Source organism: Borostomias antarcticus (assembly GCF_949987555.1).
Source record: "Borostomias antarcticus genome assembly, chromosome: 5".
In the NCBI taxonomy this organism is placed as follows: domain Eukaryota; kingdom Metazoa; phylum Chordata; class Actinopteri; order Stomiiformes; family Stomiidae; genus Borostomias; species Borostomias antarcticus.
Window position 1 is genome coordinate 8,252,614 of NC_140238.1, and position 27,278 is coordinate 8,279,891.

The 27,278-nt window shown below is 52.0% G+C and overlaps 2 protein-coding genes across 2 annotated transcripts in view; one reads left to right on the forward strand and one right to left on the reverse strand.

The window, feature by feature from the left end:
- mnat1 (MNAT1 component of CDK activating kinase) overlaps positions 1-18,750 on the forward strand; it is a 35,117-nt gene extending 16,367 nt beyond the window's left edge. Inside the window, exons 7-8 of the mRNA XM_084437840.1 lie at positions 5,176-5,297; positions 18,454-18,750. Coding sequence (XP_084293966.1) covers positions 5,176-5,297; positions 18,454-18,574 — 243 coding nt within the window. The 3' untranslated portion in view covers positions 18,575-18,750. The remainder of the gene's footprint in view (positions 1-5,175; positions 5,298-18,453) is intronic.
- Positions 18,751-18,966: 216 nt separating this feature from the next.
- On the reverse strand, positions 18,967-26,999 carry trmt5 (tRNA methyltransferase 5). Its single transcript, XM_084438177.1, has 5 exons — positions 26,983-26,999; positions 20,728-21,362; positions 20,108-20,232; positions 19,174-19,816; positions 18,967-19,081 (listed from the first exon to the last, which is right to left on the reverse strand). Exons 1-5 carry the CDS (start codon positions 26,988-26,990, stop codon positions 19,026-19,028), a joined length of 1,467 nt encoding a protein of 488 aa, XP_084294303.1. The 5' UTR covers positions 26,991-26,999; the 3' UTR covers positions 18,967-19,025.
- Positions 27,000-27,278: the final 279 nt, after the last annotated feature.

Sequence of the window (27,278 nt, forward strand, 5' to 3'; positions counted from 1 at the left end):
GCTATAATAAATATTCCCAGGGGGTGGGGGGCGGGGGTGTAAGTGTTTGTGTTATGTACACTAGGTATCCTGATCCTCTGGGTATAGTGGTACTATACGTTAGATAGTCATTCAGGAGCTGGATGGCTTGGAGAAAGAAGCTCTTCCTGAGTCTGTCCGTGCTCGCCCTGTGTGTGCGGTATCTTTTCCCTGACCGTAGCAGAGAGAACAGTCTGTTGCCTTGGTAGCTGGGGTCTCTCAGGATCCTGTTGGCCTTGGTCTTGCATCTTTTGGAGAAGATGTCTTCAAGGTGGGGGAGTGGCCTCCCCATGGTACGATCAGCTGACCGTACCACTCTCTGTAGGGCCTTGTGATCCTGAGAGCTGCTGTTCCTGTACCAGGGGGTGATATTCCCAGTCAGGATGCTCTCGATCGTGGATGAGTAGAAGCTTTGTCGGATCTGGTGGGACGCTCTGAATTTCCTCAGTTGTCTGAGGTGGTACAGTCTCTGACGTGCTTTCCTCACCACAATGTCTATGTGTGTGTTGACCATGTCAGGTCCTTGGTGATCTGGATGCCAAAGTACTTGAAGCAGTCTACTCTCTCTACGGGGGTCCCATTGATGATTAGAGGCGTGTAGTTCTTCTCCTGCTTCCTCTAAAAGTCCACCACCATCTCTTTAGTCTTGCTGACGTTCAGATGGAGGTTGTTTTCCTGACACCACTGGGTCAGGAGCCTCACCTCCTCCAGGTAGGCCCTCTAATCATTGTTGGTGATCAGGCCTATCACTTCTGTGTCGTCAGCAAACTTGACAATGGTGTTGGGGTCAAAGGTGCTGTACAGTCGTGCGTGTACAGGGAGTACAGTAGTGGGGACAGCACACAGCCCTGGAGGGCTCCCGTGTTGAGCGTGAGGGGGGTTGAGGTGTGGTTGCCGACCTTCACCACCCGGGGTCTGTCTGACAGGAAGTCCAGGATCCACTTTCAGAGGGTGTAATTTTGCCCCAGGATCCTGAGCTTGGTGTCGAGTCTGATTGGGGTTATAGTGTTGAAAGCTGAACTGTAGTCAATGAACAGCAGTCTCACATAACCCGACACGTTCCCCTTGCTCTTGTCTAGGTGGGCTAGGGTGATGTGGAGGATGTGAGCGATTGCATCTTCTGTGATCTTTTGGGTTTGTACAGTATGCAAACTGTAGGGGCTTTAGTGTGCTGGACAGTGATGAGCAGATGTGTTCCGTCCAGCTTCTCAAAGCACTTCATCTCCACGGAGGTGAGAGCTACCGGGCGGTAGTCATTGAGGCAGGCTGGTCTTGGCTTCTTCAGTACGGGGATGATAGAGGACTTCTTGAAGCATGTGGGCCAGGTTGAATATCACTGTGAACAGAGGATAGATGCCTATGCTGCCTAAAAACCAAACAAAATGAAACAAAAATGTGGTGGTAAGGCGTTCCGTTTTTTTTTTGAGAAGTGTACTCTCTTTGACCCGATTGCTGTTAGGACCGTTTCTATTGCTTGAAGAATATGAGGAGGAGGATGAGTTGTTGTCAACCTGGTGTGATCCTGACATGTTCAGCACAGGAGCGGGGAGGATGAGGGAGAGAGAGGGGGAAGGAGGGGAGTATTGAGCCGCAATATGATTTCCTCAAGTTATCCTCCCCTGTGGTTTTTATTAAGATGGATAGTCCCATGAGGTTAGTTTTAGTATCACATGGGGCATTATAAGAGTCTTAAACGCAAGCTCCAAGACTTGAAACGCACACACACTCGCAAAACGTACAGACATAGTGTTAAAGTTGTACGATGGGCCTTCCTGATGTTGAAAGCAGATGTTTGTGTTGGCCCCGTGGTAGCAGAGCCGCAATGGCCCATGGTCCCTCTCTGCTCCATTGGGCATAGCTGGGGGTCCGCTCAGGATCCTCCCTCGCTCTGTCTGTCAGTCAGACTGTCTCTGTCCTGCTGTCTCCACCTCCCCTACCCCTTCTCTCTCTCTCTTTCTCTCTCTCTCTCTCTGTCCTGCTGTCTCCACCTCCCCTACCCTCCTCTCTCTCTCTCTCTCTCTCTCTGTCCTGCTGTCTCCACCTCCCCTACCCTTCTCTCTCTCTCTCTCTCTCTCTCTCTCTCTCTCTTTCTCTCTCTCTGTCCTGCTGTCTCCACCTCCCCTACCCCTTCTCTCTCTCTCTCTCTCTCTCTCTCTCTCTCTGTCCTGCTGTCTCCACCTCCCCTACCCTTCTCTCTCTCTCTCTCTCTCTCTCTTTCTCTCTCTCTGTCCTGCTGTCTCCACCCCCCCCTCTCTCTATCTATCTCTTTCCTACTGTCTCCATCTCTCCTTCTCTCTCTGGAACATTCACGTGGCCCAGCCAGTGCTGCAGCGTTGTTCCAGTGTGTTGACAGTGTAATCGCTGGAGTGCTCTGCAAACAGCCACATCCTCTTATCCACGCTGGCTTTTAATAGAACGCGATGAGCCCATGATTGAAAGTTTCACCACTTTTTGTTTTGAGGACGGAGGTGTGTGTGTGTGTGTGTGGGGGGGGGGGGGTCTTAGGGGCTGGGGGTGGGGCGGGCAGCGCTCTTCTTCGATGTGGTCGAATATGGACGAGGGTCTTAGTTGTAGACAGCATCCTAGCACATGGTGGTATCGGACAGGATGATGTTGTAGGTGGAATGGTGGGTCGTTCTCGCTGATTTTGAATTTGATTAAGTAAACAAACCCCTAGCTTGACCAAATTATGTTTTAGAGGATGTACTTTGTACTGTGGAGTGTAAAGTTTAGGCCTTCATGTTTTTTGTAATGTAGACACGTACACTGTTTGATCAGGGAGGTGTGTGTGTCTGTGTGTGTGTTTGAGATGTGTACAGTACGCCGTGTGTGTAGGAGGCAGTGTTCGTCTGCCAGTTTTCAAGGTGCCCTTGGACAGGAATGCAACAGAAACTTCTCTGGGCCGGGGGTTGGCTTTGCTCTGTCTGTGAAAAAAGAAAAGAAAAGAGATTTACTGCCCCGTCATCGTCTGTAACTCTCTCTATGTCTGTCTGTCTGTCTGTCTGTCTCTCTCTTTCTCTCTCTCTCTCTCTCTCTGTCTCTTTCTCCCTCTCTCTCTCTCTCTCTCCCTCCCTCCTCTCCCTCTCTCTCACCAGCCCTCTATCTCAGGTCGTCTCTTTGACTGGAGCAGTGGGGAGTAATATAGTGCTGAAAGACTGGAGGAAGATGGATGGAGAGACTGTGGGAGTGTAAGAGAGAGAGAGAGAGAGAGTGAGGCTGGTCTGGCTTTCATTAGCCAGCTTGTGGCAGAGAGTCGGACTTGTGGGGGCGGATGGGAGGGGAGGGCGGGTCAATGGCACCGAGGGGTTAAAGGTTGAGTGGTAGCAGCAGAGAAAAGTGTGTGTGTGTGTGTGTGCGTGTGTGTGTGTGTGCGCGTGCGTCCGTCTCTAGACTTTGAATTTATGTTTTCATATGTGTCATTACGGCTATTTCTGTCAAGACTATTTGTGTGTTTTCTTATGACTCCCAGATGATCTTGATCTCATTGTCGGGTTTTAGCTCTCTTATGTATGTTCAAACTAGCACCAATAGGCTTATATTGTTTTGATTAGGGCTGTGTGTGTGTGTGTGTGTGTGTGTGTTTTCGTGCGTTCGTGCGTGCGTGCGTGCGTGCGTGCGCTGGAACATGTTACTCATTGTGTTGGTTTTCATCAGCTCCCCTCTGTTCTGTGGTGTTTATGCGTCTAAGATATTGTTTTTGTTTTGTGATCTGTGTTCCTGTAATTCTGTGTGTGTGCGCGCGCGTCATTGTCATCTAGACTCAGTTATTAGCTTCCAGTCCAGCTGACGTGGTCGTGCTGGATAGAAGATGGCCGCCGATCTCTCCTGTGTGGAAATTCCCCACGTATGGTGGATAATGACTGCAGGCCAGATTGAACAGTGCAGCAAAGTCGTCCTCACCGGAGGAGTATCGCCTTTCTCCCACGGTCAAGGGCGTGAGAAACCCAAGTCTGTGTTTCGACTGCGTGCGCCTGGCAGACAAAATCTGAAACCTTAGTCTGGGACTATTATGGATTGGGTGGAGAGTATACACATAATATATGTCACATATATTCCGATATGTATTTAGCTCACCGGCAGGTTGAAACCTTCACAGTTGATTGGAAGAGAAAGTTGCAGGTGATGCCTAGCCCCTGGCAAGGCGTACCGTCCGATTGGAGGAGACTCGGGAGATTTATGTGTGTGTCGTTTGGCCGCGCTTAAGAGCTCGCCTCATGCCTATGATGTCATACAGGTAATTGGCCGGCCCACCCACCGAGCTGTGACGCCGTTTTTAGGTAAATCAGCTGAAGGATCCAGTTGATTGGCAACTGATTGCCTCTTACTCTCTTGATACACACACGTGCAGGCGCACACACACATGCGCACACACACACACACACACACACACACACACACTTTCTCTCAACACAGTCTTGCTCTCCACACACACACACACACACACACACACACACACACATACATACACTTTCTCTCACCACAGTCTTGCTCTCTACACACACACACACACACACACACTCACACACTCCTACATACGCACACCGCTCCTGCATGACTTTACCTCCTTCCAGTGCAGTTAATCTCTGTCATGAATCATGCTGCTGTAGCCTGGCTGGCGGTCTGTGTTCTGTGTTTATGCGCCATTACTTACATTGTCTGCCACAGGATTTATGTGGGCTATTATGGTATTTACTTTGGTCTCTTAGTACCTCAGTATTTACCACAGTCCACCCTATCCCCGGTCCCCAGCTGGAGATGGTATTTAAGGGGCATAACATTTAGCTTAAGCTCTTGATGTCCACCTTGGTGTCAGTTGGTGCTCTCTCTGGTTCATTCGGCGCTGTAACACCTCTCAAATACATATTTACTCAACGGATCTGTCTGTTTCAAAACCAACAGCAGCGCCCTGAGTCAGTGAAACTGAAAAAATGTCGTCAGACTTAAACTCGCGTCCAAAACCAGTCGGTCGGGACCTTGTGGTTGCGTTACCTAAAAAGGCTTGATTGACGTTAATCCCATTTCTTCCTAATAGTTTTTTCGTTGCCCTTTGTCATTGTGTTGTTTGGCATCTATTCTGGCACGTAACTAACATGTTTGTGTGCGGAGACAATGGGGCTGATTGTTTTTTGGTTTCTCTCTCGCTTGTCTCTCCGCCAGGGTCAGACGGTGTCTCTCCAGCCTGTTCCGCAGATCCAAGAGGCCCTGTACCACTACCAGCCCCTCCAGATCCACACCCACGGACCCCCGGTGCCAGAGCTGGACCAGCTGGGGAGACTAGGGTGAGCCCCCCTCCTTAACCACACACACAACAGCACGGGATCAAATATAATTCAATTCAAGAACACCTAAGGATACACAGTCACTTTCTCCTGCACACAGCTAAGCTTCCTATGACAGCTGGTTTAAAGGCTGATTTTAGCATGGCAACAAGGCACAACATCTTGGACACACACACACACACACACTCACATTCTCTATTCGGGCTGGTCCTCAGTGTACACTAGGCCTATTAGGGCTGGTGGGCAGAGACGGTTTAGAGAGACATTGAGGAGTAGAGGAGGGGAGAGGAGAGGGAGAGTAGAGGAGAGGAGAGAAGAGGGGGAGAGGAGAGGAGAGGAGAGGGGTAAGGGTAGAAGAGAGGAGGGAGGGGATGAGAGGGGTGAGGAAGGTAGAGGACAAGAGGGGAGGGGTGAGGAGGAGCGGGGAGAGGGGGCTGGGGAGGGTTGAGGAGGGGGGAGCAGAAGAGAAGGGAGGGGTGAGGAGGGGAGAGGAGAGAGGCAGCGGTGTTGCTGCTGCTGTGGGAAGTCTGGCTGCTCTCACCGGAGTCTCTCCTGATTAGCCGTGAGAGGCCAGCGGAGGAGTGGGGGAGGCAGGGGGGAGGAGGGGAACCGCCACAGTGCCTCCCCAGGCAGGGCCGTCCATTAACACACACAGGAAGTGCTTCCCCCCCCCGCCCCCCGACGGCCCCCTCGGGCCAATCAATCCGTGACGCCATTGGTCCAGTCCTCACGAAACGGCGGGCCATCCATCAGAGAGCGCCCGGCCGTCTGCACAGCCACAGGCTGGCACCCAGACCGCAGAGCAGCGCAGGCCCGCTCTCATTGGGCCAGAGCTTTAAAAAAAAAAAACGGATTCGAGAAGTTTAATTGGTGGATAGAGGTGACTTTCATCAACGGATCAGTTCAGCGGCTCAGTACCCAGCATTTGGCTGGGATTTTCACCATTATTTTTGCCAGTGCCCTTATCCCCAAGATGAAAAGTTCTAATGATCTTAGTTTCTCAATCACATTTAGCTCAACTTCAGAGACATCTAATGCAGGTGGAACTTTTCGTCTTAAAGGATTGCAGGCTGGGGTTTCAGTAGAATAACTCAGTTCTCCACATTATGTATGCAGGGAAATGCTGAGGTTCTGGATCTTCTGGCCGGGCAGATCAATATGCAGATGAAACACATCTCACAATGTTTGCCGCATGCTGGAGCTGGAGCAGGAGGGGGTTGGGGGGGGGGGGGGGGGTGAGGGGGGGTCTGGCGGGGGCGGGGGGTCTGGTGTCAGCAGTTAGGGGTCCTGGAGGACCCGGCGCTGGAGAGGAAGGGGCTCCGCCGCCGAGATAAATGAGGCTCTGCTTGGCGGAGGGACACGCACTCTGTCTGACAAATAAACCACAACTCCCATGATGCAGTCTGCTCCGGGAAAGGAGAGGAGGAATACTGCTGACACATCTGCATTGTTGGCAGTTTGTGATTCAGTTTGGGGGCCTGAGGCGCGCACGCGCACCGTCGTCCGACTCACACACACACACACACACACACACACACACACACACACACACACACACACACACACACACACACACACCCACGCATACACACTCACCCGCTTTCCCATAAACACAGCGGCGTACACGTCGAGTCACACACACTTGCACTCGCCCTGAGTTTTCAGGCCACAACAGAGCGGGTGTGATGTGGTGAGCGCCGCGAGGCGTTTGGTGAGCAGGGAGAGGTTATGAGGAGGGTGGAGAGGGTGGCGGTGAGTCCTCGGAGCAAAGTTGGACCCAGAGCTCACAGTCTCCTGACCTGTGAAGGGAATCTCTATGCGTGTGTGTGTGTGTGTGTGTGGGGGGGGGGGGGCGGGGGGAGGTGGTTGGGGGGCTGTCAGGGGGACTAGGGGGCTTATTTTAAACGGGGCTGTTTGTCTTGGTCAGGCCCCACGGTGACAGCAGCAGCACCGGTGATTTGTCTTGGACAGGGGTGTCGGGGGGGGGGGGGGGGGGGGAGGAGATCAGCTCACACACACCCCCCCCCTGGGGCCACACAGGCCCCGCACAGGATATCCAGATAGAGGGGCCCAAGTGGAGCCTTGCTTTTTATTTAACCCGCCCCCCCTCTTTCCCAGAGACCCTCTCTCTCTGTCCTCCTCGCCCCCTCCTCAGGTCTGTCGGTTCTCTTTCCCCTCCGTCAGTCAGTCAGTCTCTCTCTCTCTCTCTCTCTCTCCCTCCCTCAGTTAGTCTCTCTCTCTCCCTGTAAGTCTCTCTCTCCCTCAGCCAGTCTCTCTCCCTCAGTCAGTCTCTCTTTCCCTGTCAGTCTCTCTCCCTTCCTCAGTCTCTCTCTCTCCCTCCCTCCCCGTCAGTCTCTCTCTCTCCCTCTATCTCTCCCTCAGTCAGTCCCTCTCCCTCCCCCTCAGTCAATCTCTCTCTCCTCTCTTTCTCGCTCTCTCTCTACCTCAGTCAGTCTGTCTCTCCCCCTCAGTCTGTCTCTTTCGTCTTGTCCCTTTGCCCCCCAAAAAACCGCAGGAGTGCTGCGCGGCTGCCAGGAAAAAGGAGTGGCCACGCCCTCTCGCTGTCTCTGCCTCTCTCTCTCTCTCTCTCCGCCGTACCTGAATAAATATGGGCTGAGCTGGGCTGGCCCCTTATTAAAGACAGCTGCCTCAATACTGGCCCGGAGAAAAGGGCTGCATGTTCAGGCAACAGGGGCCTCCGAAAGTGTCCATTCAGCTTTCACCTCCTCCCACCCTCCGCCTCCACACACAATCTTAAAAACACACTTCCCCCTCGGCGTGCGTGTGTGTGATCCGCCGCAGAGGACAGGCTCCCCACAGCGTTTTATGAAGTCAGTATGACTCTGTGTGCGTCTGACCGGTTGACACGTTACCCCCGTGTGCGTGTGTCAGTACAGTCGCTGTGCCTGTTGCAGTGCAGTAAAGGTACAGTAGTGCCTTACATGTCCTCAGTACAGTATGACTGCAGACCAAACCATTTGGTCAGGGGTTTCTGGTGAGTGGTTCACACTTCCATGAGTCCATGTGGCCTACGTGTAGGATGGCTCTGGTGCCGTTCGTAGCCGTAGTTTAGCCTTGACCCAGGTGGAAGCCATCTTTGAAGGCCGGACCAGCTGGGTCCGATATGGGCCTGTGACTGTCTTTAACCGCTCAAAACGGCAGCCCCGAAAGACTACAAGAGCTGCCCGGAGCTGCTGACGGACAGAACCTGAGTGGGAGCATGTGCCTTTGTATACAAGTCGAACACATGGTCCTGTTTTGGTCGTGTTTGTGATTTTGTTAGCGAAGGGCCTGTTTGTTTGATCCTGTGCATCTCCCGCGCGTATGTTTTGGAGACGGGAGAGGAATTGAATTTTGTGTGCTTACACATGTCTGTGTGTATGTGTGTTCTGGGGATCCTGTGAAGTTCAGTCTGTAGGCGATGAAAGACCAAAGTTCTCTAACTCAAGAAGGAGGGGGGGGGGGAAGAAGAAATCTTGGACAGGGATAAATTTGGGGGCGGGGGGGGGGGTGGGTGAGCAGAGAGGGAAAGAGAAATTGGCAGTGCAGCACTCGAAAAATCCGACTAAAACCTCAAGTGCTGACAATGAAAGCTAGCGAGAGCAGTTGTTTGTGTTGGCACGGATCGCCCTAAAATTAGTCCATCTTTCTGACAGGGGTTGCTCAACGCGCTACGCTAAATGCCAATGTGGATAATATTTTGAAGTTTAGCCCCCACCACCCCCAACCCCCCCACCTCTCGCCGCCCCAGTTTTCGTTTTAATTGGTGGAAAAAGTGAGGTTTCTGTTGGGAGCGGTCGTCAAGCGTCCCGTCTCTCGTCGCCGGGGTTTGACGGGGAGCAGCTGAGCGAGCGGGTCTGTTTAGTCTGGAGCCCCTCTCTCCCGGGGAACGAACGCCGCGCCGCGGACCAGGAAGCGGCCCTCTCGGCCCCCCCCCCCCCCTCGGCCAGCCCACCGGAGACCCTCGGCAGCCTCGGAGGGGTAAAACTTTGAAGGGTGGGGGTTAAGTTTGGAGTTGGAGAAGGATGGGGAAGTCGGTCATCAAACTACTAAGGGGAGCTAGCTACTAGTGTGTCTCTTTCTCTGGACAAGCAGACCTTTTATCCTCCGTCGGCCCAACACACACACACACACACACACACACACACACACACACACACACACACACACAGGGACTAGATGTGTTGAAGGTGTAGTGACTTGAGGCTGGCTGGGAGCCAGAGATTAATGGCTCTCTGAGTGATGTTCTCCTGCCTGTGTTCTTAGTTCTTCACCCAGCCGACTGACGTTTGACAGGTGTGTGTTTATGTGTGGATGGATGTGCGTGTGTGTATATAAGTGGCGTGTGTACAGTGTGTGTGTGTGTGTGCGCTATGCGTGTGTACATGCTCATGGGGATGTGAGAGACTTGAGAGAGGCAGTGTGACCTGGGGAGCAGTGAGAATACTAGACTTCTGGCACCCAGCTCTCTCTCTCTCCACCCCCCCACTCTGGCCTGTCTCCAGGTGGGCCTCCATGTCTGTCTCAGTGCTGGGCCTCCATGTCTGTCTCAGTGCTGGGCCTCCATGTCTGTCCCAGTGCTGGGCCTGGCCTCCACGTCTGTCCCAGTGCTGGGCCTCCATGTCTGTCTCAGTGCTGGGCCTCCACGTCTGTCCTAGTGCTGGGCCTGGCCTCCATGTCTGTCTCAGTGCTGGGCCTCTATGTCTGTCTCAGTGCTGGGCCTCTATGTCTGTCTCAGTGCTGGGCCTCTATGTCTGTCTCAGTGCTGGGCCTCTATCTCTGTCCCAGTGCTGGGCCTCCATCTCTGTCCCAGTGCTGGGCCTGTGGGCCTACTCATCAGCGGCCTCCCTAGGATGGGGGGAATTGCAGAGTCGACCAAACCTGGCAACCCACTGGCCTCTGGCTCTCAGTGCTTCCCAATGTGTCTCGCTGGTAACAGTCATGTGTGTCTCTCTGGTAACACTCACACCTAATGGTCTGTCTGTTTCACTCATATTCTCTCTGTCTCACTCCCTCTCCCCTTTCTCTAGTCTCTTTCTCTGTTCCTCTTTTTCACCCCCCCTTTCTCTTTCCTCCCTCTCTCTCCCTCCCCTCCCTCTCTCACTCACTCACTCCCTCTCTCCCCTCCCTCTCTCTCTCTCACTCCCCTCCCTCCTTCCCTCTCTCTCTCACTCCCCTCCCTCCTACCCTCTCTCTCACTCCCTCCCTCTCTCCCCTCCCTCCCTCTCCCATTCTCTCTCACTCCCTCCCTCTCACACTGCCTCTCTCCCCTCCCTCTCTCTCTATCTGTCCCCCCTCTCTCTACCCCCTCCCTCCCTCCCTCCCTCCCTCCCTCCCTCCCTCCCTCCCTCCCTCCCTCCCTCCCTCCCTCCCTCTCTCTCCCTAAGTGTTGCGGGGTAGTAAACGTGGCTCCTGCCTGTCTCTCTCTGAGTGACAGAGTGGAGAGAGAGGGGCGAGAGAGCAGGCAGGCGTGTGCTGGACAGAGGAGGTCCACTCCAGAGGGACCGCTCAGCTTTCTGTAGAGCAACGGCCCGGAATGGCTTTTCCATACGGCCTCGGCTCTCTGAACCCTGCAGGGTGCCTGTCAGGGGGTGGGAGAGGGGGAGGTGGGGGCTTGGTGGGGGGGGGGCAGGGGTCGGTAGGGGGGGGTTAGGGGTTGTGGACGGGACCCGGGGAGATGTCCTGGATCTGGAGAGTGATGAGAGGAGAGTGACGGCAGCAGAGCGACGGTGCTTCAGAGTGAGGGGCCTACACACACACACACCACGCGTACACACACGCACGCACACACACCCTCTCACACACACACACACACACTTGAAGCTTTGATGCTTGAGTTATGGGGCTGGGATGGTGGAGGAGAAGGCGCCGTCGTGTATGACCTCAGATGAACTCCCCGAGAGCTGAGACCTTTGATCTGCGTTTACTACTATTAAATAATGTCTCAGACACTTTCTCACTTTCGCTATGCCAATTAAAATATTCAATGTCAACGCCGTAAAACAACTTTTGTGAGAAAAATGGTTTTGGATAACTACTACGTGGCTCTTGAACAGCAGTAGAACTTCTCATTGTTGTTTTTTTTCCCCCTCAGTTGAAAGAAACTTAACTAGACTTTGTGGGATGGTGGTTGGTTACTTTGAGATGTTTCTAATCAGGCTTTGGTTCTGCCAAGTGTGTCTCTGTGTGTGTGTGTGTGTTGGCTAGATGAATCATAAGAATGACAAGGCGCTCTGCGGACGTCCCTTTCGAAACCTCCCGGCGTGACGGCCAGACTGAAGCCTGTAGCACAGCAGATTTGACATTTGCATACCCAAAAGACGGCACAGGAAATGGCGTTGGGCCCAGCGCGGCCATTTGACTTGCAAAGCCACGTCCGTCCAAGCAGTGCGTCTCAATCACGCCGCACGCCGTCTCCAGCCTGGCTGTGAGAATCGGCCCCGTAGGAGCTACCAGGTCGGCCACTCTTCTCGTTACGGGATGTGTTATATTATGGGATGTGTGCCAGGATAGCGTTGTACAGTCGAACCCCTACGGTACCCTCCCCTGTGCCTTTACCCTCTCTCTCAGACAGCAAACACTGCATTAGCAGGCAGGCACTATGCGTCTGCACCAGACTCCCATTGTTGCCTCCACGATAGGTCTGCGCAAATATTGATCTGCTCCGTTGATGAGTATGAGTCATAAGCAGAGACGGTTGTGGGGGAGTACTCTGCTTTGTTGTTAATGATGGAAAGAGGGAGAGAGAGAGAGGGAGAATGATGGAGGGAGAGAGACAGAGAGAGGGAGAGACTGAGGTTTTAAATGAGGGGTTGGGGGGTGTATTGAGTGTTAGTTTTTACCCTGGGGACCCCCCCCCCCCACACACACACACAAAACACACACACACACACAACCAGGATAGGCAGAGAGGAGATACCACAAGGCCGCTAGGGAAGACACTGCTGCCCTCTCTCTTTCTCTCTCCAGGGTTAGTTGTGTGTGTGTTTACAGGCTGCGGGGTCGACGTCCAGCTGAGAGCGAGGCGACATCCCCCTCTCGACTGTTATTACACGAACAAACACGCACTTTCTCACACACACACACACACCTTCATACAAACACAAAAATGTAAGTCAAGCAAGGTACCAAGCAAGATGCTTCGATACCAAACCCAATGATGTTCTACACACACACACACACACACAGGATCCCTGTGTGTGTGTGTGTACCTCACCTCCCCCCTAGGGCAGAAGGCTCAGTGATGTACAGAGGGGGGATTAGCTGGCTCATTTTCCCCTCTTAAGAGCCGGGGGAAGGAAAACAAACTGCCGTCATCACGTGGGGCCGCGCTGTGGGGGCTTGCCTCACACGGCTAATTGTAGAAAGTACCTCTCCGCCATGATGTATGAATATCCCACTGCCCCCCTCCCTCTCTCCCTCCCTTTGTCCTCACTCCCTCCCTCTCTCCCCCTAATTGAAATCCTCCCGCCTCTCCCTAAGGCCCAAGGTGCTCAGGAAACCGATACCTGTGTAGCAGAGGAACTCTCACGGGAGAGACCTATTCTCCCAGGGCCAAGCAGTGTTCTACCCCCAATATGTTCCATAGGACAATCAGGGCACTCCCCTTGCAGTGTGTGTGTGTGTGTGTGGACCGCGTGGGTGTGTCCTTGCCCGAACAGCCACTGGGCACGGAGCATATGCTTCTCTCTCTCCCATTGTTTACAGCCCCATTTGGTTAACGATGACACTGATGTCATATAATTACCCCCCCCCCCTCCCCACAGTCCAGGTTGTTTCCTTGTCTCTCCAGGGGTAGGGGGGGGGGTGGGGGGTAGGGGTGGCAGTGGGCAGGCCTTGAGAGGCAGCATCTTGCTGGCTGGTAACGCAAGTTGCCGTTGTACCAAGTGGCCGGCCTAGTGTATGGCAGCGTGCCATGTGCTGGGAGTCAGTAGTTGGGTCAGGCAGGCAGGCTCTACTGCCCCCGCCAGGCCAGACTGAGGAAGTGCAGGCGTGTGTGACTGATACCATAGAGGTGAAGGTAGGGAAGTTAAGTTCTCGGCCTGGTAGAGAGCTACACAAAAGGCCCGTCTACTTTAACGCAGCAGTCTGTACAGACGCAGCCCACGCTATAGACCTTTTTTGCTCTTCTATAATATCAGCAAACTGTCCGCTCGTGGGTCGTCAGTCACCGCAGATGACCCACGCATATCCAGAAGCGCTAATGTCAAGTGTCGCGCGGCGCTCGTGTTAACACTCTAAAAGTGGTCCCTTAACTAAGTGTTACTGATACCCCTCCTGTCTCTGGAATGGGACCCGCTAGCGACGATAAGATACATGATAACGGCTAAGGGCTCAGCGGCCTCCTGAGTATATGATGTCACATCGCGGAGATCCCTGTATGTGGCTGGCCCCGCCCAGCGGCGGATACCACCTCACACTCTCGTGTCCTGGAGGAAACGGCATCCCATGGAAACGAGCCTGACCTCCGACCTCGCGCGATGAAAGACCAGCGCTGACAGATATAGTATACCTGTGAGAGGGCTCTGTGTTGGGCCGTGCCGCCGGCGGCCCGGTCCCACACACGCCCACACACACACACACACACACACACACCTTTCTAGAAATCTTTGCTTTATCGGTCTGCAAGTACAGCTTAAGAACTTTCGTTGCACTGTTGGTGTGTGTGTAGATGGACGCGCAGGCCGCTTTAACTTAAAACAAACACATACCCGCACCCGCCCCCATGCGGTCTCACTCTCTGGCCCTGCGGTGGCTGTGTTCTTGGGGCGGAGGAGGAGGCGGGGGCGGAGGGTAGCGGAGCTGTGAGTGTGTGTAACCGGAGACGCCTGAGGAATGCAGGGGGTGTTTTTGGAGGAGCAAGAGTGGGCCGGGGGTGGGGTGATTAGGGGGTGACAGCTGAGTGCTGACCCCTCTATAATGACAAATCATCCGGCAGGTGTGTGGCTCTGCACCGCCCCCGCCCCCCCAATCCCGCCCCCCTCAAGCCTCTTCCCAGGCCAGGATTCCCGAGCGCCGCTGGAGCGCAGCGCTAAAGGAAGACTTCCGGACAGGAGGCCTGCTGTCCAAAAGCCTCAGGACTGGCTGTGCTTGGACCATGAACCAGGCCATATGTGGAGATCCTATAGCCACTAGCCTTGCCCCCCCCCCCCCCCCCCACACACACAGTAGAGCCTGTCTGTCTGCTCCGGGGGGGGGGGTCCTGTGTGCCCTCTGACCTGTCATATAGGTGAGGGTGCATTGATTGAGCTTTGTATTAGGTATTGGTCCCCCCCCACTGTCCAGTCCTCGTTTCATGCTGGGATTCCCTGTCTCTGGTCATTCTCGTCACAGGTCTTTTCTAGTACTCTTCCCTTTGATCCTCGGCGCTGCGCAAACAACTGTCCCTGGATCAGAGCGGCCTCTATGAGAGCAGACAGGTGCTGAGGCCGCGAGGCCGGTCCGAGGTCAGGGCCGGAGCAGACGCGGAGACAGAGAGACGCGCTGTCCCGGCAGCTGGCCCCGCCGTCACCAGTCCCCGTGGCTCCCGGTGATTCACGGTCACTTCTGACGGCGAAGGGGAGCGCCTGTCATTCGCCGAGGCAACCGGCGCGCGTGTACAGACGGGGACCTATTCCTCTCGCGTAATATTCCACGCGCAGGGCCCGTAACCGCCGCCCCCCCCCCCCAATCAGACGCATCGCCACCGCACCACCTGAACCAACATCGGCACAACTGGTTTAAATGAGCGCAGTCGTTCGTCTCTCATTTAGTCCGCTTGCGGTCCAGCGAGAGTGCCGAGTGTGACTTAAGTGCCATGTTGAGTCGGTCACGGCAGCATTATATCCAGGCGGCCCCCTCTCTTCTTTTCCATGGCTGGGTTTCCCTCCCCAGCCCTTCTCCTCCAGGGCCAAGGCAACACGTGGAGTCTAGACAGTGGAGGGAGGTGGGAGGGGGAGTTAGACCCGACCAGGCCGGTTCATCCCTCAGATATCTGCTCCCAGAACCAAGCCTGTTTTCCTTCTGGCTCGGTCAGGCCGGCGATGCCAGAACCCCCCCCCCCCCCCTTTTTTTTACTCCGCCACATCGCTCCTCCGAAACACAAAAGAGAAGCCACACATTCTCAGCTGGAAACCACGCGGAACCCGCCGGAACGTTTCGCCACTTATCTTTTCACTTTGAATTAGGGATGGGGCGCCGTGTCGTTTTCCAGGCAACGGGAGCAGGGAATTGCTCCTGGGGTCCCGTCGGGAAATCCGTGAGGGTTATTAGTCCGAGCAGGAGACATAGCCCAGGTATTCACGCTTCCTCCAAACCCAAAAGGAAAAATGTTGATAGGTCCAACGGTTTGGAGGCATTTTGGCTCTTTGAGAGGAGGGTGGACTGGATGGTAGCATAAATATTGGAAAAAAAAAAAGAGGTTCTAGAATAACATTATGGTTACTCGGTCATCGTTATTTCCAGTAAAAACACCATAAGTAAGAAAGTAAGAACTTAATTTTGTAGGTTCTCTCTGATTTTGACTGAGTGTGTTAACAGGGAGACATTACCAGTTAGTCATGCGGCAATGTGCACATGTCTTTGTACTAAAGAACACCGCTGTAATCCTCCATGCTGACAAATTCAGTGTCGCACACACACACACCCCCACACCCACCCCCACAGTCATTCAGTTGTCATTCAGTCGCCTCTTTCACCTGCGCCAGTCTATTCCCGCTCCCCCTAAGCGACATAATGGAGCAGTCCAAAGTGACCCATATTTACCCAATAACAGGAGGCTTTGAAAAGGCCCAGATCGAGTTGCAGCTAATGCTCCAGTGGGGCCTGGAGAGTGAAAGATGTTACCGGCCGAAACGGCTTGGGTTTCAGGGCCCTGTGAACAAAAGGCAGCCCAGTCCTCTGAGAGACTGAGAGGGGTCTGGGGGTGGGAGGAGAGGAGAAGTCTGACTTTGTTTCAGACGCTACACAGCAGCACGCTGAAACAGTAGCAGCAGCAGCGGCGGTGCTGGATGGGAGCTGTGTACAGTGTCTTGTTTCTGTCACTCAGCCGGTGTGGTGGGCTGTGGTCAGTGTCTGTGTCCTCTTTGAGAACGCCTTGAAAGGAGGCCGTCTGCCCGTTTGTCTGGTGTAGACTAGACCAGCAGTGTAGTGTAACACACCTCTGACGTCTGTTCCCGTCAACGCCGTCAAATACGGCCGATGCACGGGGATCTGTGGCGTCTCCGCAGAAGAACGCTGACGTAATGGTTTGTAGAGGAGTGCGTTAGCGCAAGGGAGTGTGCGACCTTCGGCGCGTGTGTGTGCGCGCGTAGGTGTGTGTGCGAGTGTGTGTAGAAGCAGAGCTCGGGGAGGAGATGCACTTACAGGAGCAGGAGTTAATGGAGCAGAACTGAACTAACCTACGGTGTCGGGGGGGGGCGAGCAGAGGCCAGCCAGGGTCAGCCTAAGAGCCGGAGAGGATCGCTGATCATGATACCCAAAGGTGATTTAACCTCATAGCCCCCCCCCCCCCCCCCCTCCTGCCTTTCCCGCATTATTCTGTCTTCCTCCCTCACCCCCCTACCTCACGGGCTCTCTGTCTCCCTCTCTCTCCTCAGGGGCAGGCAGGTATAAAGTTACACAGAGCTCTCAGCTTTCTTGGAAGGAATGACCACATGAGTAGCTTGGGGATTAGATTAGCAGGAAGAGCAGACTTAGCCGCGCTGTAAATAGCCCACTTTTTCACCGTTAAAAAGGCCCCAGTACAATATAATCAATAGGCAGCACTCATCTGATGGAGGCAGCCGAGCAGGAAGCCATATGAGAAGGGCTCCCTCAAGTGCCCCGTGAAGGACAGGCTACAGGAGCTTTGGCTTAATGAAGTTATTATTAATCACTGGGCCTCCGGTTTTGAACTTGTGTGTTGTTTCTCTAGTGGACGATGAGTGGTCTTTACATGCGTAGAACCCGATCGCCCCAGTCCCCTTCTCACTCTGTCTGTATGCACGTACAGTAGCGCGCCGGAATTCACGGACGTCGGATTGACGCGTCGGAATCGGTGATCAGAAGTATGATTTTGTCGCATCTCGGTTTTAGGGACCTTTTTTTATAAAAGACAAAAGAAATGCATTACGGCATGTGGCCTGCTATTCATATACTCCCTCCCACTCGCTGTGCTTTCTGTCTCCTCTCCTGGCTCTCTCTCTCTCTCTCACACACACACACACACACACACACAGTCTTCCTCCCACAGTCTCTCTGAGCCTCCCTACAGGTGTTGGGTTACCCTGAATAGCAAGCCAGACCGGAGGAGAAATCACAGAGGGCTATCTGTTGGGCTCGCTTCCTATTTCACTTTGAAGTTTTCCCCGGCTCTCATGGACGGGGGGCCGCATAGCCAGACTCGTGTGGGGGCTTTAGGGCTCTCTGCTGGGGCTGAGGGTCTTGGGGAGCTGCAGGTAAAGGGGGGAAGGGTGGGGGAGGCAGGCCTCCTGTCTCAGTCGCTTTGGATCTCGGCTGCTTGAGGACTTTGTTAGCTTAGCGGCCCGAGACAGTCGGAGGCCGAAGAGGCCCGTTTTGTGTGTGGAGGTTGCTCCCCTGGTGCCCACTTTTGACAGCCCAGGACTGAAGAGTGTGTGTGTGTGTGTGTGTGTGTGTGTGTGTGAGGAAGGATTAGAGTGGGTGGGGCCACAGGTCAACCCTAGTCTCCTCCCCTCCCAAGTAGACGAGTGCCCATCATCACCACGGAGACGATGGGCTTAGATGTAGCTGACAGCTTGGCTGTTTTTCCATCTTGGGCTCCCAGTGAAAATAAACACAGTGACTCTCGCCATGGCTTGGGAACCTGAAGAGAACAGGGGGGGGGGGGGGCGGGGGGGTGCAATGGCAGGCTACATCTGTAAGCACTTAAAAAATAAAAGGCACCTATAACGCTATAATGGAGACATGATGGAGGGGCTCTCAGGCACAAGGTGTTTGCGAGGGCAGTTAAAAAAAAAAACTTGGGTGTGGAATCGAAGAAAAGCAAACTGATACTCAATGAACACTTAAGAGAACTGCATAGTAACCCTTTGTCTACACAGGGAGTATGAACCAGGGGACCTGAACGCCCTTTGTAACAATAGTGTTAGGCTGCAGCGTAACCAACGCTAACACCCCTGTAGTAACCAGAGTCTTGTCTCTCTCCCCGTCTGGGCAGGTATCTCAACCACGTGCGCGTCGCCTTGCCCCAGGACACTGCCGGGGGATACAACTCCGGACTGGCGTGTCATCGAGCTATCCAGGACGCCTTCAGCGGGCTGTTCCTTCCACTGGGCTGACACCCCCCCCCCCGGCCCCGCCCGGAGCAGAGAGAGCAGCTCAGCCGAGGGGGCCGAGGGTGTAAATTCTTGTGACTGGACTGCGGCCGCCCCGCTGGAGGAACGGGGCTGTGACGCCAGACTGCGGCCTGACGGAGCTCAGACCGGGATGTGCAGATTATTCTTTTGTATTTTATGTCCACCTTTTTTTAATTTATGAAAATAAATCATTGGAAAAGCCTGTACCGGCGTGTATTATCTCAACGTAAATTGTGGACAACAATGAGAGCCAGCAGTTCAAACATTGAACTGTTCCTAAGTAGCAGCCATCTTTCATAGCGGCATCATGATGAATCATCATGACAGCCATCAATGACACTTTATTGTAAAACAAAAACAGATTTCAGGGATGAGGGGGAGAAAAAATGTACAAGGCGAGTTTACGGTTTCAGAGCGTACTACAGTACGGCGTTCAGTCTGTCGTCTCCTCACATTTCTGCCTCTTTGGCGCTGGCTCCTCTGTGGGCCCTGAGGAGAGGATGGATAATGTGGTATTTTATCAACCCATAGAGCAAATGTGTGTGTTTGTCTTGAATGCTGTGTAAATGTTTTGTGCTCACCTGTCAGTTTGCGGTCACTACTGAAAAGAACCTCTTTGGGGATGGTGAAGCTCACGCACATCATCTCCTTGTTGGGAGCAACGTTCCTCACCAGATGCACGGAACACCTTCCTTCCAGGGGGAACCCGATGCTGGCGGAGGCCCTCTCCACCACGTCTTTCTGGGGGTCGTCGTCTTTGGAGAACCCATAACAGTGCACCCGAGGCAGATTGGCGTCGCAGGAAAGGCCCTGGTCTAGGAGGCCCCTGAAAGCGTCCAGGAACTCCAGGGCGAGGGCGGGCAGGTTCATGACCACGTGGACCCCGGCGGTGCCCTTCAGCAGGGCGGGCAGCTCCCGTTTCAGGGGCCCCTGGATGAAGGCCCGGCCGTCCAGGTTAAAAGTCCTGACCTTGCTGTCCACCTTGTTCAGTTTGCAGTTGTGCTCCAGCCAGCGGTAGGACTCGGGGTTCAGGTCGTTGGCCAGCACGGCGGCGGCGCCGCGGCGGGCCGCCGGGATGGCGAAGGGACCCACGCCGGCGAACACGTCCATCACGACGTCGCCGCGCTCGACCAGGGCCACCACGCGCTCGTGCTCCGTGCTCAGGCGAGGGTTCCAGTACACGCTGGAGAAATCAAACTCGTAGGTCGCCCCGTTCTCCTTCACCTGTGTGGCGGGAAGAAACGACGTTCACAAGAAACAAGTAGCCTAATTCTCAGATGCGCTAGTTTGAATCAACCTCTGCAGAGGGGGAAGGTTTTAACAAATTCTACGACACCGGCAATAAACTAAAGGAAGGAGATTAGAGGAGGCAGCTACTACAGTATATCCCACTATTTATACAGCCTGTAGCTAGACAGGTGGTAAATATAGGCCCACACTGAGTTGCCTCTAAATTCAATCACAGGGTATCTGATTCTAAATTCAATCATAAGGTATCTGATACTTATAACTCACTTTGGCCACCATGTTTTCCTCTCCAGCCAGCATCTCCATCTTGAAGTTGCGGTAGGTGGAGTCAATGGTGTTTGTCTTATTGACCACACAGGTCACCCCCGGGTTCTTATCCATTATGACTTGGCCTGGGTGTAGGAAAAAAACAGCAGATGAGACAGTGATTGATGTTCGTTCAGTCCAGCAAGATGAATCAGCACCCTTTTTATTTCCACTTATACTTAATGTGTCTCAACCCTTAATTGACCAAATCCAGGAAACCCGATCTCTGGTGTGTGGTCAAGGAATAAGAAGTGCCTCACTTTGATAATGCGTCATTGATTCTGCCTACTAGTCTTGTATACTAAGAGTAGTCCAGACCAGCTCTGTGTCCATCTCACTAGTCTGACTCAATGGATGTAGGGTTTGGGGATATGCCTCGTCATTCGTTTATCACTGCCCAATCAGTGGCGCCGATTCATGTGGTCGGCCAATCCAGACTACGTGAAACAACAACCTTGCAAAAAACAGCGTTTTTCCCCCCTTTATCCCCGAATGGTAATAACTCTAGTCAGACCTCCAGCGCTGACACAGCCTAAACGAAGCGCGGAGACGGGTCTGGCTATGCGAGACTACCGTCTCACCTATGAGGCTCCTGTACGGCAGCTGGTGGTCCCTCAGGTTCATGTGCGCTATGTGTCCCACGCGGCTGAAGCCGGAAGTGACGTCCTGGCCCTCGGGCAGCACTGCGCGCAGCACCTCCTCGCTCTTCAGGTTGTCGTAAGTCAGGCGCAGCTCGTAGCGCCGCAGCTCCCGCGGCACGCCCAGCGACGCCAGCGCCTCGACCTCGGCGGCGCCGAAGGAGCCGGGCGAGGGCACGCTGGAGGGGTCCAGCAGCAGGAGCCGGTGGTTAACGTCGGCGCCCTCGCCGTCGTCCTCCACCACCCGCCTCAACCCCGGCCGCTGCAGGGCCACCTTCTTCAGGCTCTTTACCAGCTTGTTGAGGACTTCTTTCGGCACGCGCAACGCCGGGACAACCACGGTCCGGGCGAAGGCGTCTCTGTCGAGACGGGTCATACCGCGGACCTCCGGAGGAGCTGTGTAGAGGGTGGGCTCCACCGCGCCGGGCTGGGGCTCAGGCATGGGCTCGGGAACGCTGAGGGGACACGTTGACGCTCGCTTGGGGCGTAGGACACCAGGGCACAGCAGGGTAGGTCGCAGATAAAGGGATCCCGCACAGTTCTGAGGATGTAGAATCGTGAGGATTCTAGGAACAATCCTGTAAAAGACAAGATCAGATGAGACTATTAATCCCCAGGGGAGGTGAGTTTGGGGGCAACAGAGGCAGAATAAACAGGTTTAGGCAGGACAATATGAACGCACTCATTCATTTTGGGCAAAGCTGACCCAACAGCAAAATAAGAGTAGCTGGAATGCTGGCACGAAGTAAAAGTAAACTCATCAGGTCGAACATTCAGAGAGCTAGTTTTGGTTTACAGTTGAGGATAGAATGCTGCCTCACTCTGTGGAACCGGAATTTTCAGTCTCCTCATTTTATTTTCTTAATATCAAGCTGTTACTAGCACAAAATTGAAAACAGACCACGTCAGTGACGGGTCTGATAGGTTTATTAAGCACATCTACTACCTTTAAAAGAGGTGTGATTCAGAAGAGACATTTCAAAAGAAAATGTCATGTCTTCTTGGAAATAAGGTGTCAATGGTCAATATCCAAATATATAATATAATAATATTACATTTTGACGATAATTGAAGATGTGCTGCTGTAGACATGCTTCCGTATACATACTTGCCTGCAATAATATAGGGTTTATTAATGTGAAGAAAATCAAATACAGATTTACTGAAAAAACAGCTAGTTGTGATATAATCAACTCGATATCTACTGTAAGTTTCTCAGTACCCCCGAGTGTGCAGTGTTGGATCAGCAGTTCTCGACAGCCGCTGTAGTAGAAAGTATTTATGCGTGCGCAGCAGGATATGCTCCCGAGCAATAATAATAATAATACATTTTATTTGTAAGTGCACTTTACATCGAATTAACAATTTCAAAGTGCTACAGATAGTAAGTATAAACATTTAGAAAAAAGAATGCTTCATAGGGCTAAAGCTAGCATTCTTAAAAACAAAAGGTTTTCTTAAGATGGGTTTTAGGCCTTTTTTTAAAGGCATCCACAGTCTGTGGTGCCCTCAGATGGTCAGGAAGAGCGTTCCACAGACTGGGAGCAGCGGAGCAGAAAGCCTGGTTTCCCATGGTTCGGAGCTTGGTCCTCGGGGGCTGGAGGAGGTTGGCCTGTCCAGAGCGGAGGTGTCGAGTGGAGGATTGGGGGGAGAGCAGCTCTTTGAGGTAGAGGGGGGGCATTTCCATGCAGGCACTGGTGGGTAAGCAGGGAGACTTTGTACTCAATCCTGAGTGGGACAGGAAGCCAGTGAAGGGATTTGAGGACAGGTGTGATGTGGTCGTATTTTCGCACTTTCATCAGGATCCTAGCAGCACTGTTTTGAATGTACTGCAGCTTCTGGATGTTCTTGCTAGGGATCCCGATGAAAAGAGTGTTGCAGTAGTCCAGCCTGGAGGAGACAAAGGCGTGGACAAGCTTTTCAGCATCTGAGAGAGTGAGCGTGGGGCGGAGTTTTGCAATGTTCCTGAGGTGGAAGAAGGAGGTCTTGCAGAGATGTTTGATGTGAGCCTCAAAGGTCAGGTGGGGGTCCATTCTAACACCCAGGTTAGTAACTGATGATGAGAGGTGGATGCCATGACCAGAGAAGGTAATGCTGGTGATGGTGGATGTCCGGGTCTGGTGTGGGGTGCCAATGAGAATGGCTTCTGTTTTTGAGCTGTTGAGCTGCAGAAAGTGCTTCATCCATGCCTTTATCTCCTCCAGGCAGGTGATTAGTGTGGATGATGGCAGGGCTGCAGAGGGGGGTGGATTTGTTTTCAGAGGTAGAGTTGGGTGTCATCAGCATAGCAATATTCCATACCGGCTGATGATACGGCCAAGGGGGAGCATGTAGAGCATAAAAAGGGTGGGGCCAAGGACTGATCCTTGAGGGACACCACAGGTGACAGAGAGTGTGTCCGACTTTGCCTCTCCCAGGAAGACATACTCCGTTCCTCTGGTGAGATAGGACGTGAACCAGTTTAGGGCAGTGTCAGTGAGTCCAATGGTGGAGTGAAGGCGATGTAAGAGGATGCGGTGGTCAACGGTGTCAAATGCTGCAGTGAGGTCAAGAAGGATGAGAAGGGATGGTGAGCCAGTGTCAGCCGTCATCAGCAGGTCGTTGGTGACCAGAGCAGTTTCCGTGCTGTGGCCAGAGCGAAAACCAGACTGGAACTTCTCAAACAAGTTATTGGTTTTTAGATGGTCATGAAGTTGGGCAGCAACTGCCTTTTCCAGCACCTTAGATAGGAATGGGAGGTTGGAGATAGGCCGGTAGTTGGCAAACACTTTTGGGTCTTTTTAAGGAGTGGTTTGATGACTGCAATTTTCAGGGCAGTGGGAACATGACCAGCCAGGAGGGAGTGGTTTATGATTTTGGTAATCAAAGGACTTATGGTAGAGGAGTGGGTTTTTATCAGGGCTGAGGGAAAGGTAGGGCTGTAACGATTATGAATTTTGCTTAACGATTAATTGTCCGAAAAATAATTGTGATTATTACAATAATTGTCAGAGTTGTTGACCGGGGGGGGGGGGATTCGCATCACACCACTAGGGCCCCTTGCCGATCTGGCACCCTAGGCGGCCGCCTACTTCCCCTATGCCACGGGCCGGCCCTGGCACTGATGCTCATGTCCGCATGATTTGAGTGAGAGTGTGTGTGTTTGAGAGAGAGAGAGAGAGAGAGAGAGAGAGAGAGAAAGAGAAAGACAGACAGACACAGAGGGAGTGAGTGAGTGAGTGAGTGGGTTCCGGGTTCTGACTCATTTTTAGCCTAATAACACAAGTACTCAGCCTATGAAGTAAACCTGTGGTTTAAAACCACTCCTCTTTAATATCATGAATGTTAACATTTACATAGAACATATATCCTCCTCAATAAAAAAAGCATTGAAAAATTACAATTAAGAAAATTTGGAGTATACAAATACCACATGAAGTGGACAATGCATCAGTGCTTCTATACTTCTTTAATACAGTGTCTCTTGTCATTATTTGCTATGAACGTATAGGACAAGTGCCAACAAGTTGAAGAATTCCATTGAACTAGGGTTGCTACCATATTAACTCTGCAACATATTTTTATTTTATTTAAAAAAAATTTTTTTTTTTTTTTTTTTTTCAATTTTTTTTTTTTTCATACCCGCGGTTACAAAAAACAATCGCGGTCAGATAAAATAATCGCGGTTTGACGATTATGTAATAATCGTTACAGCCCTAGGGAAAGGGGTCCAGGACACAGGTGGAGGGTATCATCTTCTTCATGATGTCCTCAACCTCACGCTGTGTGATGTCCACAAAGCAGCAGAGAGGCTGGGAAGTCCCAGGCTGCGAGTCGACAGTTGGGACTGGAGGGGCAGGGGTGCTGGAGAGAGAGGAGCGTATGTTGTCTACTTTCGTCCTAAAGAAAGAGATGTAGTTGTTGCACTGCTCCTGTGTGGTGTCCGATTTTAGGGGAGTTTGGGGTTTGAGGAGATGATTTGTGGTGGAGAAGAGTTGCTTTGAGTTTCCAGGGCTATTGTTGATGATATGGGAGTAGATCCAGGACCGTGCGTCACTGAGAGACTTTGAGTAGGCCTTCTGGTGTTCTCTATAGGCTATTTTGTGAAGAGTGAGTCCTGAGTCGATGAAACGTCGTTCAAGGACACGCCCCACTCTCTTCATTTTCTGTAGCTCGGTGGTGTACCAGGGGGCAAAGCGCGTGAAAGTGACTGTTCTGGTTTTGGCAGTGCTGCAGTCAACCCAAGATCCATGATACCAAGCTCGCTAGCTACAGATAGCCTGCCATTAGCATTCTAGCTTACTGGAGGAATAAAGTAAGGTTAAAATAGCGTTACCTAACAAACAGAATATGTTTAATATACACAGTGTTTCCCCCTAGGATGGCAGCGAAGGTGATGAAGGCGCATGCGTAATCATGTACAGCTGTTGCATGAAATGGGTCATCTTTGCGGTGAGTAAAATCAACCAAATGTCCAGAAGTGGACAATCATTGGATTCCTCTCGGCCTACCGATCTACTTTCTTTTGAGCAGTTTACTGTCGTAAGCACAGAGAATAACCGTCCATTGCCCACCATTCAGTTGGTACAATACATTTCCCCATTCATTCTCTATGGGGGCTGTTTCGATTGCCCCATCTCGGCTTCTGGGGGGATATAATGGCAGAAGGACGCAACTGTCATGGCAAGTGCATTTTGAATGAATATAAATCTTAAAGCTAAATCGAATCTTACAGTCAAATCAATATGGGTGTATTCATTTTCTGGCATGAAAGAAAAATAATTTGGTTTCTGGTGTACACCAGCGGTGATGGTGAATGGTTCAATGGTGAATATCAACTGATTCAGCCAATTTATCTGTTACTGGTGTTCTGAGTAATGCTTTCTATAGCCTACACGTGCAGCCCTGCAGTATGCTGTGTGGGTCAAGGATTTAATCACTGATATTTAATAGAATTGCACCAGTTCATAGCAGTTGGACTCGGCAGAGCCTGTCCTGAATATCTTGTAAGAAGACATTTCCTAAAAAACTGAGATGGACACTGTTGCTTCTTTATAGCCAATTCAAAGACTGTCTGATTTGGAGATGCATGGTGCCTCCCATTCCACACTTCCAGGAAACTATCAAGTCCTGTCCACACCAGAAGTGTGACTCTTCTCCTGATGTCTCCAGTTGTTTCAGTGCTCTAGGATGTACCACACAAACATTATGTTGCATAAACATCATCTATTTTTCACTGTACAGTACTGGATTCAAGATAAATTAAATGTTCCAGTAATACAGTAATGTAACGTTATAGATGTATGCTTTGAGGATTAAGTGCAATAAATAGCCATGGCAACAATTTCTGTGGTACAATGGTTTGTAAGGTGCCGATTTAAGAACCTGAGTGCAAGGAAAATGGTTAAACACACAGTCAAGGGTGTATGTTTGATTTGAACTTTGCTGGAGACATTCAATGTGAGGGCGCGTAGCGCGCGAGACGGATTTTTTTGCACTATATAAAACAAAGAAGCATACATTTGACCTACAGTCAGATCTGATTATCCTGTGGCTGGTTCTTTAACCTCCTGAACTGATGATCATGCATTTGGCCCACATGTGCACTTGCTGCATGCAAATTAATAACAACCGATAAGGTTCAAAAAACGTAGGCTACCTAAACATGTCTGGTTTGTTTACTAACATCCCCTGTTGAGTCGTTGCCGTACAGAATTGTCCATTATTGAAAAATAAAATGCACTTTCAATACTGAATCAAAACGAGACGCGAGTAATTTCCCGTATGTGCACAGAACTGTATTGTTGATGGAGGCTCTGAGCTTTGTAGCCGTGCAACCAAATTCAACCATACAGCCAGCCTCTCACGCGTAAGCAAGAAACGGCAAGGGAATCCTATTAGCGATATTGGGCGCTATATAGGCGCGACTACTAGAGAAGGAGATCTGTTCAGCATAATGGGGACATGTCCCCAGCGTCCCCCCTAAATTCTTCGCCCATGCACACAGCATGTGGTCTTGTCATTGAATGATAACCTCACTAGCTTAGTAGTACCCTAAATAGTGAACTACCGTGCTTCAGCAAGAGCTTTGTAGCAGCAAAGCGGCAACATGTTCGTGTGGCCAGCGTATACTTTACTCGTACAGTACACATATTCACTATAGACATATGTATATTCAACATATGCTTGCTAAAAACAGAAAATTAATTCTCATCTCACCTCAACATTGCCTCCGTTTCCTCCTCGAAACATGGTTATACGTAATCATTAGTTGACACGTTTGGGCTGACCCGATTGGCCAAATAGAATTCTCGGGTTCTGATTGGATGCGGTTCATAAGTACGTGTCATTGTGCGACAGAGACTACTGCTTGTCATGTGATAACTACATCGTTGTGTGATAAGCCGTGTTTTTATGAGCGGTCAGCTGTAAAGTTGCTAACACAATCAAAAAGAGTAGATAATATATATAGGGGCTGGAAAGCCTGATAAATGTAACTATACAAATGCTGTCGC

Coding starts and splice junctions, on each gene's coding strand:
- trmt5 (XM_084438177.1), bottom strand. Junction 19,817..20,107: donor AGGAAAACATGGTGGCCAAA/GTGAGTTATAAG, acceptor CCCGCCACACAG/GTGAAGGAGAACGGGGCGAC. Junction 19,082..19,173: donor TAGTGACCGCAAACTGACAG/GTGAGCACAAAA, acceptor TCCTCTCCTCAG/GGCCCACAGAGGAGCCAGCG.